This window comes from Amyelois transitella, chromosome 10 (assembly GCF_032362555.1).
Source record: "Amyelois transitella isolate CPQ chromosome 10, ilAmyTran1.1, whole genome shotgun sequence".
Taxonomy (NCBI): domain Eukaryota; kingdom Metazoa; phylum Arthropoda; class Insecta; order Lepidoptera; family Pyralidae; genus Amyelois; species Amyelois transitella.
This window is the reverse complement of record NC_083513.1, coordinates 11,319,419-11,339,973: the sequence shown is the minus strand read 5'-3', so window position 1 is coordinate 11,339,973 and position 20,555 is coordinate 11,319,419. Positions and strand designations below refer to the sequence as shown.

At 34.9% G+C, this 20,555-nt stretch overlaps 2 protein-coding genes across 2 annotated transcripts in view; both read right to left on the bottom strand.

The window, feature by feature from the left end:
* LOC106135405 (neuropeptide SIFamide receptor-like) overlaps positions 1–20,555 on the bottom strand; it is a 142,208-nt gene that overhangs the window by 101,166 nt on the left and 20,487 nt on the right. The gene's annotated exons all lie outside the window — the stretch shown is intronic.
* Positions 5,158–9,153, bottom strand: LOC132902150 (uncharacterized). The gene is made up of 3 exons (XM_060946176.1): positions 9,041–9,153; positions 7,461–8,352; positions 5,158–5,938 (listed from the first exon to the last, which is right to left on the bottom strand). Exons 1-2 carry the CDS (start codon positions 9,138–9,140, stop codon positions 7,475–7,477), a joined length of 978 nt encoding a protein of 325 aa, XP_060802159.1. The 5' UTR covers positions 9,141–9,153; the 3' UTR covers positions 5,158–5,938; positions 7,461–7,474.

Sequence of the window (20,555 nt, the reverse complement as noted above, 5' to 3'; positions counted from 1 at the left end):
TATGCATTCATGTATTTTAAAAAGCGAGATGTTAATAGTACCGTACCCGTAATCTACACTAATATTATAAAGAGGAAAACTTTGTTTGTTTGGTTGTAATGAATAGGCTCAAAAACTACTGGACCGATTTAAAAAAATCTTTCACCATTCGTAAGCTACATACATTATCCACGAGTAACATAGACTATATTTTATTTTGGAAAAAAATAGTGTTCCGTAATAATATATAAAAATAATTGGCAAAACAGCGTTTGCCGGGTCAGCTAGTCGTCGAATATGCTTGAAAAGTGTAATGAGTGTGGAGGAAGCGGGAGAGGTCTGTAAGCATCGTAGCAAGTGGAAATCCATAGTCTCTGCCTACCCCAATGTAAAACAAGCGTGATATTATGTATGTATTTCGATAAACTAATTAATGGATATAAATATCATAAAGCTGACATTTATTTATGTATGTTCCATAATAACTGACAATTTCCCTTAAAATTATTAGATTAAGAATAAAGTATTAAATATTCAATCCATAAGTATTTGTATTAGATAAGTAGGTAATTTTTAATTTAGAGGACGTATACGAAACTAACCACACTCATTAAAATTTAGTATTCGACTTACTACAAACGAATGCGAACACTTTTCGTACGAATTCGGGAATTGCAATTCTAATGTTTACCGAATAAGGGTTGTCAAACACTCGACGAGTCAACTGCCGAGTCGTAGGGTGAAAAAACCCGGTGCGCACTTACAGAAAAAATATGGCGAATTTGTGTCAAGTGATCTTATTCAACTACTATTTTCAGTACGATGATATTTTCTTTGATTAAAAAATATTTTATTCTTGGTCACTCTCTTCCTCTCTTTCCATTAATTTTTCCTTCTAGTGCCGTGTGGTTCCCGGCACCAATACAAAAAAGAATAGAACCTTTTTTTAAACGATGGGCTAGCAACCTGTCACTATTTGATCTCAATTTTATCTTAAAGCAAAAAAGCTGAACGCGGTCTATCATTCTTTGCAAGACTGTTGGCTCTTTCTACCCCGCAAGGGATATAGACGTGATTACATGTATGTATGTAATTTTTCCTTCTACTATAGTTTTAAAAATTCCTCGGAATAAATTGCCTATCATATTCCCTCTCCTATTTTCTATTGTTTTAATCGTTCTTTTTTCTTTGACTCTAAATAACATTTCTTTTGTTATATTTTGATCAAATAATGCAAAAAGTAAACGTTACAACTTACCAGAAAGTAAAAAATAACAGAGAAAAGAAATGAATGGAGGAAGCTCCACTTAACTCCACCGACAAGAGTAAGCTCTTAAATTTAAGAAGAGGAAGATATTTTCTTTACCTCGACTTGTGAGGACCTCTTACTTAGTTTAAGAGTAATTTTTGTTGCTCACTTAAGTAAACACGAAAAATTTTGGTCAGAAACTTGATCACAATTTAAATAAAGACGTGATTATATGTATGTATTTTTAAAATAAAATAATCTCAGCTCTTCATTATTGGCCCAAGCAAAATCTAATTCAGCCGTGACCTCATTTGCCAGCATAAGTGCAAAAAAAGAGTTTATGTTTTATGGCTTATTACTTTTTACGCAAGTAAGTGTATACAGGCGACCTTGTTGGAGAAAATATCGAGAACCATTAACAGAAAAAAAAAATTACAAAATTTATAATACCTACATGACACAGAAAACTAATTATGTACCTATGTCTTTTTAGAGACTAGACATTAGTCGCATGTCTGTATGACCAGGATTTCATGCAATTATTTTTAAAAAATATATAAGTTCTGGTTCTTTTTTAGGCGATGGTCTTCCATCCTGTTAATATTTCAATCTCTATTCCACCAGCTGAATGTAACCTTTCAGGCTTTTCAAGTCTGTGCTCTATAAACCCTGTAAGGGATAAAGACGTGATTATATGTATGCCTTCCCCTAACTTATTATTTTAAAATCTTCACATGAAAGAACACACCATGTTCATTTTTACTACCAATATTTACAAAATATAGCGTTTATCGGTCAATAACCATTTATAAGTGACGTATAAACAATACATAAGTGAACCTTTTTTTTAGTTTTTCATCTATTTTAGGGCGAAGTTGGTCATTTGTTGTAGGTCGCGTGGGCGTAAGATTATCCGGATTAGAAACAGGAGGTATTGCGGCATTTCCATCAGGATTTCTTTACGTGGGAACGTAATCTGAGATGACTAGTTTTTTCAGGGCTGAAGACATAAACCTGAGGAAATATAGGTTTGAATACCGACGTTGGAAACATAAAGAATATGCGAAACGACTGTAACTATACTCGAACAAATATATTTAGAAAATATATTCGAGTCGAGTATACAGTAACGAGTCCTTTTACTTACAATGTATTACGTCTTTGCGAGGTAGACAGAGTCACAAGGCTTAAACACAAAAATTACAATGAATTTATACCTAACAAAACTGTTGGCTCTGTCTACCCCGCGAGAGATAAAGACGTGATTATGTGTGTGTGTGTGCGTGTGTGTGTGTAATTTATTCCTGAAGCAGGTTGCCTAGAAAGCTAGGAGCATTACTGCTTTAATCATACTTGAAGTCGAATAATACTCATAAGAATTTAAACTACAAGTTACATGACACTTATTTATAAAGTCAGTTGCGTAAAAATAAATGTATCTCTCGTGCTAATCCCTAGAAATATTGTGCGAAATATAAATGAGATGAGAGATATTCAAACCAATGGCTGTTACTAAGTTTTATAACTTAATTTGGGGAAATGGTTTGGACATTTCCTGCCGATTCGTTTTTTCCAATTTACGAATTGCTCTTTTCTTGATCGCAAACGGAAGATCCTATTTTTGTATTAATTCAATAAATTTAGTATAATTTTTCTTCTTTATTGAATAGTCATTGACTTTTTTTGAATCGTATGCGGTGGCCTATAAGTCTTTCAAAACTGTTGGCTCTGTCTACCCTGCAAGCGATATAGACGTGATTTTAAGTATGTATGTATACGGAAAGGAGACTAGTGTCCGTATATCGATTCAACGCTAAGAAACTGCCGTCTGACCTCCGTAAACCTTTTTCATTTTGATAACTTAAGCTGACTTTGATATTGATAATTCGTATGGTAAATAATAATCGTAAAAGGCGACTAAGGGATAGGCTTACAAACTCAGGATTCTTTTTTAGAGGGCCGACCGGTACCCTCGTCGGAAAATGGACTAATTTAGAGGCAAGTTGAACGCACAAAATAATCCCTAGGCAGGTTCCCTGATTACGGGTTAATCTAGGATGGATAGGATGTAAATTCGGGTTAATTTTATCGTTTATTCCAATTTTGACCAGATAAATCTGTGTATGGTTAATCTCGGACACGTGGAACAATAAATATAGTACCTTAGCTTATATGAAAGAAATCCACGTTCACACTATTAATAAAGAGCAAAGTTTTATATTTAGTAACGATTAACTCAAAAACTACTGGACCTTTTTTTACGAAATTTAGGCACGCATATAGAATAGACCTTCGGGAGTGACATAGGCTTCCCACGGAAGCGAAGCCCCGCGCATGAGCTAGTAAAAAATAAAAAGAAAAGTCCCAAGTAGCCCTTTCTTCATGATTGGCTTTTACAAACTCGCGGGAAGAGAAGCAGATAACACACACTATATAGACAAGAGTGAATAGGCGTAGTTACTTAAGCTTGCGTGTACAACTTAAGGACTCATCTTGCTTACCACCAGGCAGAACGAGGTCACACGCACTCCAATTAATTATAAAAAATCAATCATACATACATACATATGGTCACGTCTATATCCCTTGCGGGGTAGACAGAGCCATCAGTCTTGAAAAGACTGAATGGCCACATTCAGCTATTTGGCTTAATGATAGAATTGAGATTCAAATAGTGACAGGTTGCTAGACCATCGCCTGAAAAAGAATCCCAAGTTTGTTAGCCTATCCCTTAGTCGCCTTTTACGACATCCATGGGAAAGAGATGGACTGGACCTGAAATGTTTTTCTTCGTCACAAGGCCAGCATGGGAGTTTGCACTAGATACATTTGCATCTATTCCCTCAGACGCCTTTTACGACATCCATGGGATACAGATGGAGTGGTTCTATAAAATATGCCATAAACAAGTTTAAAAATTTATAGCAAGTTAGAATTTATTACTAATTCCAAACTAAGTATTATTATAATATATTTTTTTAATATCTAAATAGGTTAAGGAGTTGTTTACGTAAAGAACAGACAGGCAGATGAAACATATGTATATGTATAGGTATTACTTAGATAACATAAATTATCTATATAAGTATTTATTATAAAATATAATTGGGAATTAAACGAACTTACCTGGTGAAGTTCGATTCCAATTATGAGAGGGTCCCACCGAAGACGATATTTAATTACAAGCAGCAGTACGCAAGATGATGCTGTCTCCGTCACATGTTTAGAGATTTATATGAAACTGAAAAATTAGGTATTCTCCCCTCTCCTTCCCACCCCACGCGGCTGGTCCGGTGCGGTCGCTTGTCATTATCTTCAAAGTTTTCCTGATTTTGTATTTTTATTTTCTGGGTTGGGGGGGAAGTCATATCGTCTTCGGTGGGACCCTCTCATAATTGGAATCGAACTTCACCAGGTAAGTTCGTTTAATTCCCAATTATAATTCGGGTCTCCACCGAAGACGATATTTAATTACAAGCAGATGTTTAGAGTTTGAAAGGCATATGGGTCAAATAAAAATACGATGAAGTACATACCAATCAATATGTCATTTATATTTTTTTAATGACATCACTCATTAATACAATAGATGCAATTGATTGTTCTGATTTTGCGCTGACTAATCAAATTTATAGTTAAACAAGAGTAAACTAAAAATAAATACAACACATTTCTCTTATACAGATAACTTGATCATATATTGAAAATAGATAATGCAAATTCCTCATTATTAGAATTAATAATATTATCTTTTTTATAATATTTCAGAAATACATTAGATGTATCGCTCCACCCCGCAGCTTTGCGAACCGCTTCCAGACTTACCCCTGCCTTGTGAGCAGCAGAGGTCGAGGCGTGCCTGGCGCTATGCGCGCCATACAAACTAATATCTATCCCACTATCCTCCAACGCTTGTTTAACCCAATGACCGAGCGTTTGGGAACCCACTTTTTTGTGGGGTTTTCTTAAACTTATGAATAAAAAATCACCCGATTCTGGAATCCGCAAGGATTTTGTTTTGTTTATGTAAGTTTGAAGAGATAGTGCTGGACAAATATTAGGGGTCTCTCGTATAAAGGGTAGTCTGATGAGCGGTTGGCATGCTCCAGGGCGCGATGTTTTAATCATGTCAGGGATTTTTATTATTATGGAATTTTCTTGACTAACAATATTTTGTAATTTTATAAGGCTTAAAGTCTGCATCCTCTGAGCTGAGGCAATAGCCAGTAGAGTAATTGTTTTGATTGATAGTTTTTTTAAACATAAATTTTCATGTGGGTAATAATTCGATAAAAACGTCAAGACTTTATTAGTGTCCCAAGTAGAGTTATATTTGGGAGCAGGGGGTTTTAATTTATAGACCCCTTTCAGTAAGCGATTTATGCGGTCATCATTAGTTACATGTTTACCTAAGATAATGGACAATGCTGACCTATGTGTATTGATAGTACTATATGAACCGCCATTTTCAAATGTTTGTGTCAGAAACAACATTACATGTGGAACTGTTGTTTGGAAAACGTTTAAATTTTTACCTTGGCAAAAATCCCACCATGCTTTAATTGAAGAGTTGTATTGAGCTAGTGTGCTTTGAGCAAATGATGCCATAACTATTCTCATGGACGTCGAAGGGACGCCCTGTCTTGTTAATCCCTCCCTGATAACATCGCTGCTACCAGGGTAAGGTCTGTGTGGAGCGGGTGGTACTCTCTGAAAGGAGAACATAACAAGTGTTTACTCGGTTCAAAAAAGATGAATCTTGAAACAGTTAGTCTTGACCACATGGGGAACCATGGTTGTGATGGCCACCAAGGTATGACAACGATACCTTTTGCTTTATCAGATATAAGTTTTTTTTTTTTTTTTTAGAACCTTTGCGATTAGGCAAAATGGAGGAAACGCGTAAAAGTAGATATTTTGCCAATCAAAAGTAAAAGCGTCAACCACTTCGGAGCATGGGTCAAGTTTCCATGATGCATATCTATCACACTTAGTGTTTTGGACACTAGCGAAAAGATCAAATTCTGGATTACCGAAGGAGTCAACAATTTGATTAAATGCGTAGTCAGCGAGTTGCCACTCTGTATCGACATCTAATCTGCGAGATTCTTTATCTGCGATTGTGTTTTCATTTGATTTAATGTATGATGCAAAAATAAATATATTTTTTCCTTCGCACCACTGCTATATATCACGAGCTATTTCATTTAGGTGTGTATACTGTATACCTCCCGTTTTATTTATGTAATATATAGCAGTGGTATTGTCTATTCTCATTAAAATATCACAATCTCGTAGGTGAGATGCAAATATTTTTAACCCATAAAATGCCGCCTTCAGCTCTAACACATTTATATGTTTGGTTGAGTCAACGTAATTCCAATTATCACTAGCCTTTTTTCCGTTACATGTTGCACCCCAGCCGGTAAGGGACGCATCGGTAAAAATTTCTAAAATATAGTTTGTGTTATGAATTATCCAATTCATAACACAAACTTTTAAATCATCATGTATAATTTCTGATAATGCCATTGTTTTGTTATAATTTTCTGAGTAATTTAAAGCTAAGAATTTTTCTCTTTCAAGCAGTTTGGTATACATCCAACCGTATTTGACAGCTGGGCAAGCAGATGTTAATAAGCCAATAAATTCAGCAAGATATCTATCTAACCTTGCAAGATTTTGGTGAAAAGATATGGAGCTGTACACAGTCCAAAGGGAAGATCGTTAAATTGGTAAATTTTATCTTCCCATTTGAAAGTGCAACATTTTTCTGTCGCGTTCATCGATAGAAATAAAAAAAAATAGGCGTCCTTTAAATCAAGTGTTGACATGAAATAATTTTTGTTTATTAATTTTTGGGCGGTACGATGATCTTCCATTTTAAAATGATCTACTTCAATGAATTTATTTAATTTTTTTTTTTTTTTTTTTAAATAAAGCGGTATTTTCTGTCAGATTTAGGAACTACAAAAATTGGTGATAGAAACTGATCCTTGCAAGGTAAACAATGTGAAATAGCACCGCTATTCACCATTTCTGAAATACACGAGTCCATAGCTATAATTTCTGTTTTTGAAAAGTGCTTATTATTTGGAAAACATGACTGTGTTGGTTTTTCCTTAAGAGGTATTCTATATCCTTTTACCCACGATAAAATCCTGGTATCCTTTGTTAATTGATACCATTGGTCATAAAAATATTTAAGTCTACCGACTTTTGGTACAAGTACCTGTTCAGTATTATTTAACGCCTGTGTCCCCGTTGACTGCTGTATCTCCTCGACGACGCCTCCTTGCGACGATCCCTCGTGGTTGTCGCTGCTGGTGCCGTTGTGTATTTCCGGACTCCGGGATTGGTTCGCGATTCCGGCACTCGCGAGCCCCCCCTTGCGTTTAAAGCCCCGCGCTGAGGTTGACTCGTTGAGGGTTTAGACTGTGGTCGTCCCGGTTTGGGTTTCATTTCTGTACCCGATTTCTTAATGGCCTTTGATGATTTCAAATGTTCCCCAAGGCCAGAACCAAACAAGTATTCGTCTATTTTGGTATTTTTGACGGTATCTCTAGCTTCTTTATTAAGTGAGTTTATAATAGCGTAACGACGAGATTGTGATTCTCGGTAGTGGAGGTCGCACAGGAGTCGACCGGCGTCACTTAATGGTTTTATAAGATCCTGTGACGTTTCCTCATTGCTAAGAGCAATATTCAGTGCTTTACCGATTGCAGCTAGACAGTTAGATAGTTGTTTTTGTTTATGCTCGTTATATGTTTCTTTTTTAAGGTTTTGTTCGTCTATGGCAGCTTTAACTTCCGGGTTTAATTTTGGTGGGTTAATGCTGTCGCAGTTCTCAGGCACTAAATATTGTTTTTGCAATTCGGTTTTAATTTCTTTACTCATGCCATTTTTCAAAATATGTGTCCATCTGAGCGCTATATCTTTGTGTAGTTTTTCGCCTACACAATTATCTTTTGACGGGTCATCGCCTAATATCTCCAGTATATCTGGGTCTAAATCTGGCGTGGTATCTGGCTCCGCAGTATCATTATCGTTTTCGGTACAGGGGAGTGATGGTGAATCAACATCATGGTTACCATTGTCATTTTCTTCTACTGTTGGAGCGATGTCTGCAATAGACAAGTAATTGTAAGCATATATAATATATATTAGTATATATCAGCTATCTTATGCTTTGGTCTAGCCATATAAGCCGCTAGTATAGTAGCAAGACTAACCATTTAGGTTGTCTTTTGCTTTGGTCCAGCCATATAGGCCGCCAGTATAGTAGCAAGACTAACCATTTAGGTTGTCTTTTGCTTTGGTCTAGCCATATAGGCCGCCAGTATAGTAGCAAGACTAACCATTTAGGTTGTCTTTTGCTTTGGTCTAGCCATATAGGCCGCCAGTATGTAGCAGTAAAACTAACCATATAGGTTGCCTTATGCTTTGGTCTAGCCATATAGGCCGCCAGTGTATGTAACAATAACCAACTAACCATATAGGTTGTCTCAATAAACACTATTTAGTCTTAGGGACTGCATAATTAGTGAGAATAACAATGTTAAAACATTTAAAGTAATCCAGCATACCATGACCGTACGATCTGTACACGATCGATCACACATAATATCTAACAACTATATTTCATCATAGAATGTATCAAATTATTATTATTTATCAATCAAGCAAACTAAATTCTGATTATCGATTGATGGTTTGTATTTTATATGTATTTTGAGGGTAGATGATAAAATCTCCCGTTAGAGATATGTGTGATTCAATACTGTTGAAACTATATGAAATGCATTTAGTTACCTGATATTTTTTCGCTGCACGATGAATTGTCATCATCCGAAGAAGAGATAACGCGTTTACGTTTTTCTAACTTCCTTTCGAGTTTCTTCATTTTCTTCATGATATCTTTGTAATCTTCATCCATAAGCCTTTTTTTATTTTCCCATTTTTAAAATGTATAAAAAACTCAAAGTTCGAAACTATTAAGTTAGTGACGTGAAAAATATTAATAACGATGTGACATCGACAGCACACAAAAACGTAATGACAAGCGACCGCACCGGACCAGCCGCGTGGGGTGGGAAGGAGAGGGGAGAATACCTAATTTTTCAGTTTCATATAAATCTCTAAACATGTGACGGAGACAGCATCATCTTGCGTACTGCTGCTTGTAATTAAATATCGTCTTCGGTGGAGACCCGAATTATAATATCGTTGAGTTAGTATCTCGTAACACAAGATTCGAACTTACTTCTAAGGTAACTTAATTTGTGTAATTTGTCCCGAATATATTATTTATAATTTCACTAATTTCATTAATATTTAAGCCATTGCGCATGTCAATAACCTTTTATGAAGACTACTGAATAACAAAAACTTTGATTTTAAACTCGATTCTTTTCTTTTAATTAACAAACTATATCTAAATTGAAACCCGCTAACTTCGTCTGAAAGATTTATACGAGTAGCTGTAGTTATAACTTTATGACGAGACATAACTTGGAATTCAACACTTCCTTTGTTTGTGAAGCAATTATCATCTATACTACTAATATTATAAAGCTGAAGAGTTTAAGTATTTTTTATTATTTTAAATGCGTGAATCATACTGGTTCGAATTGAAAAAATATTTTTGTGTTGAATAGACAATTTATGGAGGAAGGCTTTAGGCTATATAACATCACGCTGCAACTATAAGAAATAATGGAAAATGTAAAAATCCTATCACTTAGTCGCCTTTTACGACAATTATACCTATATCTGATATTTTTATCAAACTTAACAATGGTAGAATATTAATTATTTAGCTTTAACTGTCGACTTGGAAAACGCAAAATTTCATTTACCCGCTATTTTTCGAAATTTCCGTGTGGTTCGCGGCACCAATACAAAAAAAAAGAATAGGACCACACTAGTGAAAAAAAAACGGGGAAAATTATTCATCCTTGAGGGCTTCAATGATGCACAAAATAACTATTCCATGCGGACGAAGTCGCGGGCACAGCTAGTATTTAATATTCGGATATTGTTTGAAAAACCATATAATTTATAACTTGCGTCCGCGAGTGCATACCTCGCGCTTCGTTTGAATTATAGCTTATGTATAGGTTATTCTGTAACATACATACATAAAGTCACGCCTCTATCCCGGAGGGGTAGGCAGAGACTACCTCTTTCCGCTTGCCACGATCTCTGCATACTTCCTTCGCTTCATCCACATTCATAACTCTCTTCATGCAAGCTCGGCGGTTTCGGGTACTTTTGACCTGACCCTTTACCAGGACGTCCTTAATTTGATCAAGATACTTTAACTGTAATTCTGTAACTGTGTTTATATCTTATAATATGCTAGCTATATTAATGTAAAGATTAATTCAAATCTCCATTTATATCCCACGCATAAGGCGACTAAGGGATAGGCTAATAAACTTGGGATTCTTCTTGTAGGCGTTACGTTGGCAAACTGTGAACCCTTTCGGTCTTTCGAGACTGTCGGCTCTGTCTAACCCGCAAGTTATATAGACGTGATTGTATTTATGTAAGCTGTAAAGAAGTTTGACTTAATTAAACACTTTCTATGACACATTCCAGAACAAGGAACAATAATTATACTTACATGAAATCTGTTTCAAGAAAAAATATTATTGTTTTCATACTTCATAATTGTTAACAGTCTGACGACGTCGGATCGGGTGGAGATTCAATTACTGCGTTACTTGCGACCGAATGCACTTCAAAGCGTTCATCGCACAGACACTCGTAGACGGACAAAAAACAAATCTCTTCCTTTAGTACCAACGTTTTATACCCGACCCGCCCGGCTTCGCACGGGTGCAAAATTCGGAAAAAATTATACATAAAAGCCTTCCTCTTGAATCACTCTACCTGTTACAAAAAACCGCATCAAAATCCGTTGCGTAATTTTAAAGATTTAAGCATACCGACAAACAGACTAAAATAGCGACTTTGTTTTATACTATGTAGTGACTAGCTGTGCCCACGACTTCGTCCGCGTGGAATAGTTATTTTGGGCATCATTGATACTCAAGCCTCGAAGCCCTCAAGGATGAATAATTTTCCTCGTTTTTTTCACATTTCCATTATTTCTTCGCTCCTAATAGTTGCAGCGTGATGTTATATAGGCTAAAGCCTTCCTCGATAAATGGTCTATTCAACACAAAAATAATTTTTCAATTCGAACCAGTAGCTCCTGAGATTAGCGCGTTCAAACAAACAAACAAACGATCAAACTCTTCAGCTTTATAATATTAGTATAGATATACTCATGTCTATATTCCTTGCGGGGTAGACAGAGCCAACAAACAGTCTTGAAAAGTGTTATGCTACCTTCATCTGTTTGACTTAATGATAAATTGAGATTCAAATAGTGACAGGTTGCTAGCCCATCGCCTAAAAAAAGAGTCCCAAGTTTAAAAGCCTATCTCTTAGTCGCCTTAACGACATCCACGGGAAAGAGGTGGAGTGGTCCTATTCTTTTTGTATTAATGCTGGGAACCACACGGCACACGTTTCATAGGGACCTTTTAAATTTGAAAAGGTGAAATTTAAAATTGATGACTGTAACATAATTGTCGAACTGATTTGAAGCTCATTTTGATTAATATCACGAGAAAAAATGCTGATTAGTGTGTATGAACATTTTATTTATTTACTATTATTATTTGTTTACTATTATTATATTACTTATATTATTTGCAATCTAAAAAAAACAATTGTCATTGTTTTTTTTTTAATTACTCAGTCTGTCCCGTAAGAGATAAATATGTGATATACATAATGTATGTTTTCTGATTTTTTTCCCATAAAATCAACAGTCAACACTAAGCCCATAAAATTAGACAAACAGGATATATTTTCGAAAGGAAATTCTGTAACAAAATCCTACCAGCATATCAACGCTAAAAGAATATGGAATAGAAACGAAATAGGTACTAAAGTGTTCCATTCGACTAGAAGTTTATTGTTCGTGTGTCAGAAACTTTATTCTGTAAACATAGAAAGTTTTACGCGAAGGGGCATTGTCCAACATATATATCGGACTTTCAGTTCTCAGGTGTTAGAGTAAATATCGGCTCATGGAGTGCGCACTCAAGTAAATGGTAAAAGAAATAAGTTTTAATTACGTAAACATCACTCCTCTTTTCCCGAGGGTAAGGCTGTGACTACATGTTTCCGCTTGCCACGAGCTTAGGAAGAAATTTAATGAAATCTACATACAGATTGCTCTGAAGAAACTTTTAGCACGTTTTGATTTTAAAAGAAGTCTCCTTTGTGCTGTAATTCTATTAAGAGTATTTTATTTTTAATCTGGTAGTTTCAGACGCTCTGCGTAATTTATCTCTACTTTCAATTTTCTAAACCAAACTTTCCCAAAAAAAATATTGATTTTAGCTACCGTTTTGCCAAAATGCATTATAGCAAAAAGTGAAAGAAAATCAGGTTAAAAAACTATTGTAATCATTACGAATATCATTACACCATATTAATATTAGCAAGCTGTCGAATATTCGGTTTAGACACAAATCTGTTGCAACAACATAATTTCTGATACTATTGTTACCGTTATCATTACCTAGTCAAAGACGTGTGGCGACATCTCTACGTCACAAGTCACAAGCACAAAATCACGCGACGCTATCAGTCAAAAACAGCGAAAAGTCTAAATCGCTCTATCGAAGATTTCACGGATTTCAGCATATACACAACATCGTCTGTCGCGCGGTTCCCCAGGCATCACACCTAGCCTGGCGGAAGATCTTCCCTTTGGTGGCGGTCGAGCTGAACCATCTCTCCCGCTACAGACGTTTACCCAAGACAAAGGCTTAATTCACACTTACCGTTCAAAACTAATAACTAATATTCTTAATCAACAGACATAAATAAAAAGAAACGATAATTCGAAATATACTATAAATATTTCAGAAGCCAAGTTACGAGTATTTATCGTGAGGCTAAATAAACAATATTTCTCATGTTATCGCCACATGTGAAGCTTTGCAATTAAGCTAACAACGACAGCTTAACTTGGCGGAAGCAAGTAGTATGGACGGGACTGTCGGAGAGAAAAGTTTTAATGTAAATCTTGCGGGAGCGAAGTTGCAATGTTTACTTTCAAAGTTCGTGCAGTATGTTTTACTGCCTTATGGTATATTCTTTTTCTTACACCAATGGAAATACACTATCACAAATTTTTATTAATATAATAATAGCTATATATATGAAAGCTATTTAAATTTAATCTTTTATATTAATGTATTGTATGTACATTGTTGGTGTGGCTTTTCCTAATATAAAAAAATATCGATTCTCGTACGAATCAAACTTATTCATTTAGTAAAATATAACATTTTCTCTACAGTGATATAGTAAATTTCTTAAAACATAAAATTAATACGATTGAATTAAATAAGTATAAACAATGTAAGAAAAATAAATACCTATGGTTTCATAGCAAGTTATAATTATAACTATTTATAAATAATACAGGTATTAAACGCGGACATTACTTACCTATGTACATTTTATTTGTTATATGTTACAATGATTCGTGGTCATCGAGCGTTTAATACATAGCATAACATCATCAAATGATCAATACATAGCAATAATTTTCATTCCAAAATAAAAAGTTACCCACGCAATTTCGTATATGACAACTTTTCCTTGTACCGAAGAAGAAATTAACTCCATTCAAAGTAATTTTACCCTAAGTTAACCTTAACTTTTAAACGACTACTTTGTTAAAGTTTTAAGGAAAACGCTTTTCTTCAACATGTTACAAATTGGGGTCGGTGACCCGCGCCGCTCGATACCACGCCGCAGTCTATGCACTTTGCACCTACAGGGAGTGTTCGTTGCTAGGCTACAAGGAATAAGTAACTAAATAGAGGAATATCGATGGTTAGTTTCGTTATTCAAAGAAATTTTTTTATTTTTGTATATTTACTAGTATTTAAAATTTTTTGGTAGGTTTTTAAAAAAAGATTTGTAACATATTCATTAATTTGTTTAATGAAATAAAATAAAAAATGAAATAAATTTAGTTTGAAACAATTTAATGTTAATTCTATAATACACTTTTTTCTGAACACTTAGAGTTAAAGAAACTGTTGTCTGGTTAAGTTCAGTTTCAGGAATTATTCATGAAGGTGGAATTTCTGATAAATCCTTAAGTTTCACGTGTAGGTACTTTGTCTCGCCACAATTACTTTCACTCGGAGAAAGATCGGGACAATTAATTCAATAATTGACCTGATCTTATTGGGCATCCCAACAAACGAGGCAACATATTTTTTCAATAAAAATCAAATAAAACAACGACAAAACGAAACTCCCTTATAGATTAAATTGCAATAAAGCAGGATTTTTTAAAGCAAAATCTGTGAACTCCATTACTTTAAAACTCCTTGTTCAGAAACTCTTTTTCGCGATACGATTCATACCGTTGAAATCAGTTCCAACAGTTTTGAGCGTCGGACTTTCCATTTCTATCTGACGTTATTTTTATTTTTCAATCTAAATATTCATTGCATTAAGGCTTATCTTTTCGTCCGTTCTTTACACATTTGTATGGATATCCCTTTGATATAAATAAATATTTCATACCCAAAATATTGACATTACTTAGTAGAAAGAATAATCTCTCAGGCTTATACATACGAAATACATATAATACATCTATGTATCATGCGGGGCAGACAGAGCCAACAGTCTTGAAAATAGTAAATTGATAGGGCATGTTCAGCTGTTTGGCTAGTGACTGGCCCACCGGCTAAAAGTAGAATCCCAAGTTTGGAAGCCCATCTCTTAATCGCCTTTTATGATATCTATAGTAAAGAGATGGAGTGGTCCTATTCTTCTATTAATTAGTGCCGGTAACCACACGGCACAGGCTAAAATTGAAGTTATTTAAAAAAAAAAACATTGAACACGTCTATTTTTTCGCTTTCTAGTGATATAAACTTATTACGTACATAAAATCACGCCTCTTTCCCGGAGGGGTAGGCTGAGACTACCTCTTTCCACTTGCAACGATCTCTGCATACTTCCGTCGCTTCATCATCGCTCTGTTCATGCAAGCTCGGCGGTTTCGGGTACTTTTGACCTGACTCTTTACCAGGACGTAAACTTATTAATATAGAATAAATGTCTCTTACTTTTTATTTCTTTGATCTGCCAACTTATCAACAAACGCTAGCAACAAGGAAATTAAAAAATATATATATATCCCCAGCAGGCCGTGTCGCGAATACCCGAATACGTGAACCAAACTGGGTTACAACTTTCAATCGAATATAATTTTTCATCGAAAACTTCGCAAGTAGGTGACCGGGAGCCCTCATAAAGGGCCTTTTTCTGAATAAAAACCATGAATCACTATCCATATTGAATTCGGAAAGGTGACCTAGATTTTGGGGTAGCATTTGCTAAATGACAAAGTGAGAAACGTATTCAGTTAATCTAGGTTTTTCGTTATATTGAGTGCAGGCTTTCGATTTTCAATGAATAGCTTCCTGTTGGCAAATGGTGTGCTTTTAACATTTGTTAACGTAAGAGATGACTAAAGGCCTAAATGCAGTAACAATATCCTTCTCTAGACTCTTTTTTTATATAAACGTGATATTTCAAGAAGAGCCTTTCGTCACCCGGGTCCTTACCGCGCATTACGCAGGTCCCGAGTTCGAATCCCAGCCAGGGCGTGAAGAGAAAATAACTTAATCTGATTGGCCTGGGTCTTGGATGTTCATCTATATAAGTATTTATTACAAAATATAGTATCGTTGAATTAGTATCTCGTAACACAAGTCTCGAACTTACTGCGAGGCTAACTCAATCTGTGTAATTTGTCCAGTAGTATATATTTATTATTATTATTTATTTCACGTCGAAAATAATTTTCAATATTTTCCCTATGAAAGTTTAGTAATTTAAAATAGTTCTTAAACAGCGACAAACTTTGGTATCAGTTTTTGTGTTATTCAGTCTAGAATCTGGAAAACCATTGAACCTTAAGGTAATATTCTTACGGTTAGATGAACACCAAACATTTCAATACGAATTCCAATACCTTTTCACTGTCCATCATTGTTCGTGGTACATACATGCACATTGCACATTCACATTGTTTATTACTGTTTATTGTGTATTTGTCCAACAAATGTATTGTGATAGTGAATAAAGATTTTATCTATCTATCTATCGTTATACGTATCTATCAATATACTTCTTAGTTATAGAAAATTGTATTTTTTTTCACAAAAACATACATACATACATCGCATCTATATCTCTGGTGGGGAAGAGGTGTTTCAGGCACTGATAGAAAAAATAATAGGACCACTCCATATATTTTCCACGGATGTCGTAAAAGACGACTAAGGGATTGGCTTATAAACTTGGGATTCTTCTTTTAGGCGATGGGCTAGCAACCTGTAACTATTTGAATCTCAATTCTATCGCCAATCCAAGCTGAGCGTGGCCTATCAGTCTCTTCAAGACTTTTGGTTCTGTCTACCATGCAAGGGATATAGACGTGATGATATGTATGTATGGCTTTCTATAAAGCGATGGAATTACCCGTCACTAGATTTAAATATAAATTCTACTTAAGTCGTCTCTAAATGTGGCCTTCCGAGTCTTTTTATAATTGTAGGCTCTGTCCACCCCTTGAGACACAAAGTCGCGATAAATTTTTATATGTACTCATGAAAATAACAATGGTTCCCTATATATATAATAAAAATCTCGAAGGCCAACAGGAAAATGGCATCCCATTCTTTAATAGTGGTAACATAACAGATATTACATACTAACATAGAGGACATAATTAATTACATGCTATATCAAATTCAAGGGCATGCGAGTGTTATGGATGAGACAGGAATTTATTTCTTTGTTTATCTTGGATAAATTAACTATTACTTTTGGTCATTGGATTTATGGTATAACTTTTACACGCAGTTTCGCCCGCGCGTATTTAGGTAATTTGTTAGCGCCAAAAAATACAGGTTTGTCGCAAATCCCATTCTTCTTAATATTAGTAACAGTTGTATTTTTTTAGCTTGTAAGTCATGAATAATAAATAATAATTAATAAATAAACATGTCCGAGTCCAAAATAATACATAACAAGTTATACGTTTGTTTATGGTTTTGCTATGACTACGTCTTTGAGGTCCATGATAATAAATAAGAAGAAATCTTTAAAATATTAATTTCAATTTAAACGCATACATACATATAATCAGATCTATATCCCTTGTGGGGTAGATAGAGTCAGTTTTGAAAAGACTGATAGGCTTCGTTAAGCTATTTGGCATTAAGAAAAAATTGAGATTAAAATAGTGACAGGTTGCTAGACCATCGCGTAAAAGAAGAATTCCAAGTTTATAACCCCACCTCTTAGTCGCCTTTTACGACATCCTTGATAGAGAGACGGAGTGGTCCTATTCTTTTTTCTATTCGTGCCGGGAACCACACGGCACAATTTCAATGCAAATAAAAAAAAGGTGTACATCAATCATAACGCCGCACCTCTTTTTTACAGCTACCAAATAAAGGGACCTGAGTCTAGATAATTTCCACCTGAACACATTTTAGGTCACGAACAATAAACAAGGGTTTTTTGGGCCAGCGTTATGACAGAAACAGATGGTTCCATCATTGGGGTCGTCCACCCCGCTATGTAGGTTAAGCGTAATGTGTTACAAATCACAAAAAAATATAAGCGTAACAATTTGATTCGTTAAATCATAATGTTCTTCTAAAAAAATTTAATGTTAAAAGTCACAGATTCCAAAATCACCTTTGAGTATATTGTCTTCATTATTAGCCTTACGGGGTAGACAGAGCCAACAGTCTCGAAGAGTCTCAAAGGCCGAGGTTAACTGTGTGGGTTTATGTTGGTATTGTGATGAAGATAGTGACATAGGTTGCTAGCCCATCGCCTAAAAGAAGAATCGCAAGTTGGCATTTTTTATTGATGTAATGTGTTAGTTTTTTAATGTATTAATAATTTTGAAGTCAGGATTATTTTAGATTATTTATTATCATGTATAACTATTGCTACTATCCTGATTCCGTGTGGTTCCAGGCACCATTATAAAAAAGCAATAGGACCACTCCATCTCTTTCCCAATGCATTTTGTAAAAGGCGACTAAGGGAAGGCATATAAACTTGGGATTCTTCTTGTAAGCGATGGGCTAGCAGCCTGTCACTATTTGAATCTCAATTCTATCATTAAGCCTATCAGCTGAACGTGGCTTATCAGTATTTCAAGACAATTGGCTCTCTCTACCCCGCAAGGGATATAGACGTAACCATATGTATGTATGGAGATTTATCTTACAAATGTGCTTACAAACCACTCAGCCCAAAGTAAATCGATGTTTTTTTTTATATGTAGATTAAAGATCGTGGCAAGTGGAAAGATATAGTGTCTGTCTCGTGATTTTATGAATGTATGTATGTCTAGATTACAGCACCACTATAATCTGTAACTATCTAACATTACCCAGTCTTTACAGGCACCAAAACTGCCAAGTAACCTAGATTGTAGGGTGAGGGACCTGATAAATGGCCACCTGTCGTCAGTTCACGATCGATTGTAATGTAAAAAGATACACAACCATTGCGAATTTGTTAAATAGTTAAAAACAAAAAAACCATTTTTGTATCGCTATCTGATATTCATGTATTAAAAGATGATATTTTTCTAATCTGTTTATCATTTTGTTAAGGTTTTCTATTGTATTTTTAGGAAATATGTCTTAAAGTATTTATATTTAAATAATATAAAAACAACTCCATATCTTTATCGTGGATGTCGTTAAAGGCGACTAAGGGATAGGCTTATAAACTTGGGATTCTTCTTTTAGGCGACAGGCTAGCAACCTGTCACTATTTGAATCTCAATTCTATCATTTAGCCAAACAGCTGAACGTAGCCTATCAGTCTTTTTAAGACTGTTGGCTCTGTCTACCTTGGAAGGGATATAGACGGGTTTATATGTATGTATCTTTTGTAACAGTAAATTGAACAATTGATTTGGACAATTGCAAATTGTAGTACTTAAGCAATTATGTATATTTGAAAACTAATTAAATGAAATTACATTTTTAAGTTCTGACTCGTTTGTTTAATTCACAAATAACAGTTGAGTACTCCGAATTAACTTTTTAATTAAGTAATTACGTAAGTCTACCTATAAGTACCTAAAAATAATATAGCCTTTAGAAGCTTTTGATAAATTAATGTTCTCATGCTTTACAAAACTATGTAATGAAATGAGTCGCTTTATTTATTAGTTTTTCATAACGATTTTTTTTATTTTCCTAACATTCATAACATATAATCATCTCTATCCTCTCCGGGGTAGATAGAGCCAACATTCATCAAAGTACTGAAAGGCCACGTTCAACTGTTTGACTTAATGATAGAATTGAGATTCAAATAGTGACAGGTTGCTAACCCATCGCGTAAAAGAGCTCTTAATCGCCTTTTACTATATCCTCGGATCTTTTCCTTGGATGTCGTAAAAGGCAATTAAGATGGAGTGGTCCGATCCTGTCTTCCCCGTAAGGTAAAAAGACATGACGAATGCATACATAATATCTTCACGCAATGATGATTTAAAATTAACATTTATCAGAATTGACTTAATCAAACTTCGTCAACGATTAACCCTGATCAAATTAAGAAAAAAGTTGATCAAGCGTATTGTTTTTTTTTTCGTATAAAGACTTCTAATAACTAAATTGAACAGTCTTGCTCAGTCGAGAATGGTCTGAGAGCCTTTCAACTTGCTTTTCGAGTGTCCATTATCGAGTTATTGACTCCTGTTCCCCTTTCTTGTAGACAATTTTCTTGCAACTTCTCTCTCTATTAGAAAATTGCGGAGTGCATTGTTTCGGAAATTGTTATGAGACGCTGTATGTATATAGGTACTTGTTTTACAGAAAATCTCTCGCATCACAGCGAATTATTACATTCTTTGGTTGAGGTCCTCTGAAATCACATACATAAATATAATCACATATTCCTTGTTCATATATCACAGATAGAGTTAACAGTCTTGAAAAGATTGAAAGGCCACGTTCAGCTGTTAGGCTTAATGATAGAATTGAGATTCAAATAGTGACACTAGCCCATGTATTAAGCTAATCCATATGTTAAAAATGCCGGTTCCTCCTATGAAACTTAAGAATAAATTACTGTAGAAAAAGAAGTAATTTTTTCTTAATTAAGACAGCAACAAAATTTTACAAAAGTAGTTACTAGTCTAGTCTTTCGTCTA

Coding starts and splice junctions, on each gene's coding strand:
- LOC132902150 (XM_060946176.1), bottom strand. CDS start 9,140: ATGAAGAAAATGAAGAAACTCGAAAGGAAGTTAGAAAAACGTAAACGC. Junction 8,353..9,040: donor GTGCAGCGAAAAAATATCAG/GTAACTAAATGC, acceptor TGTCTATTGCAG/ACATCGCTCCAACAGTAGAA.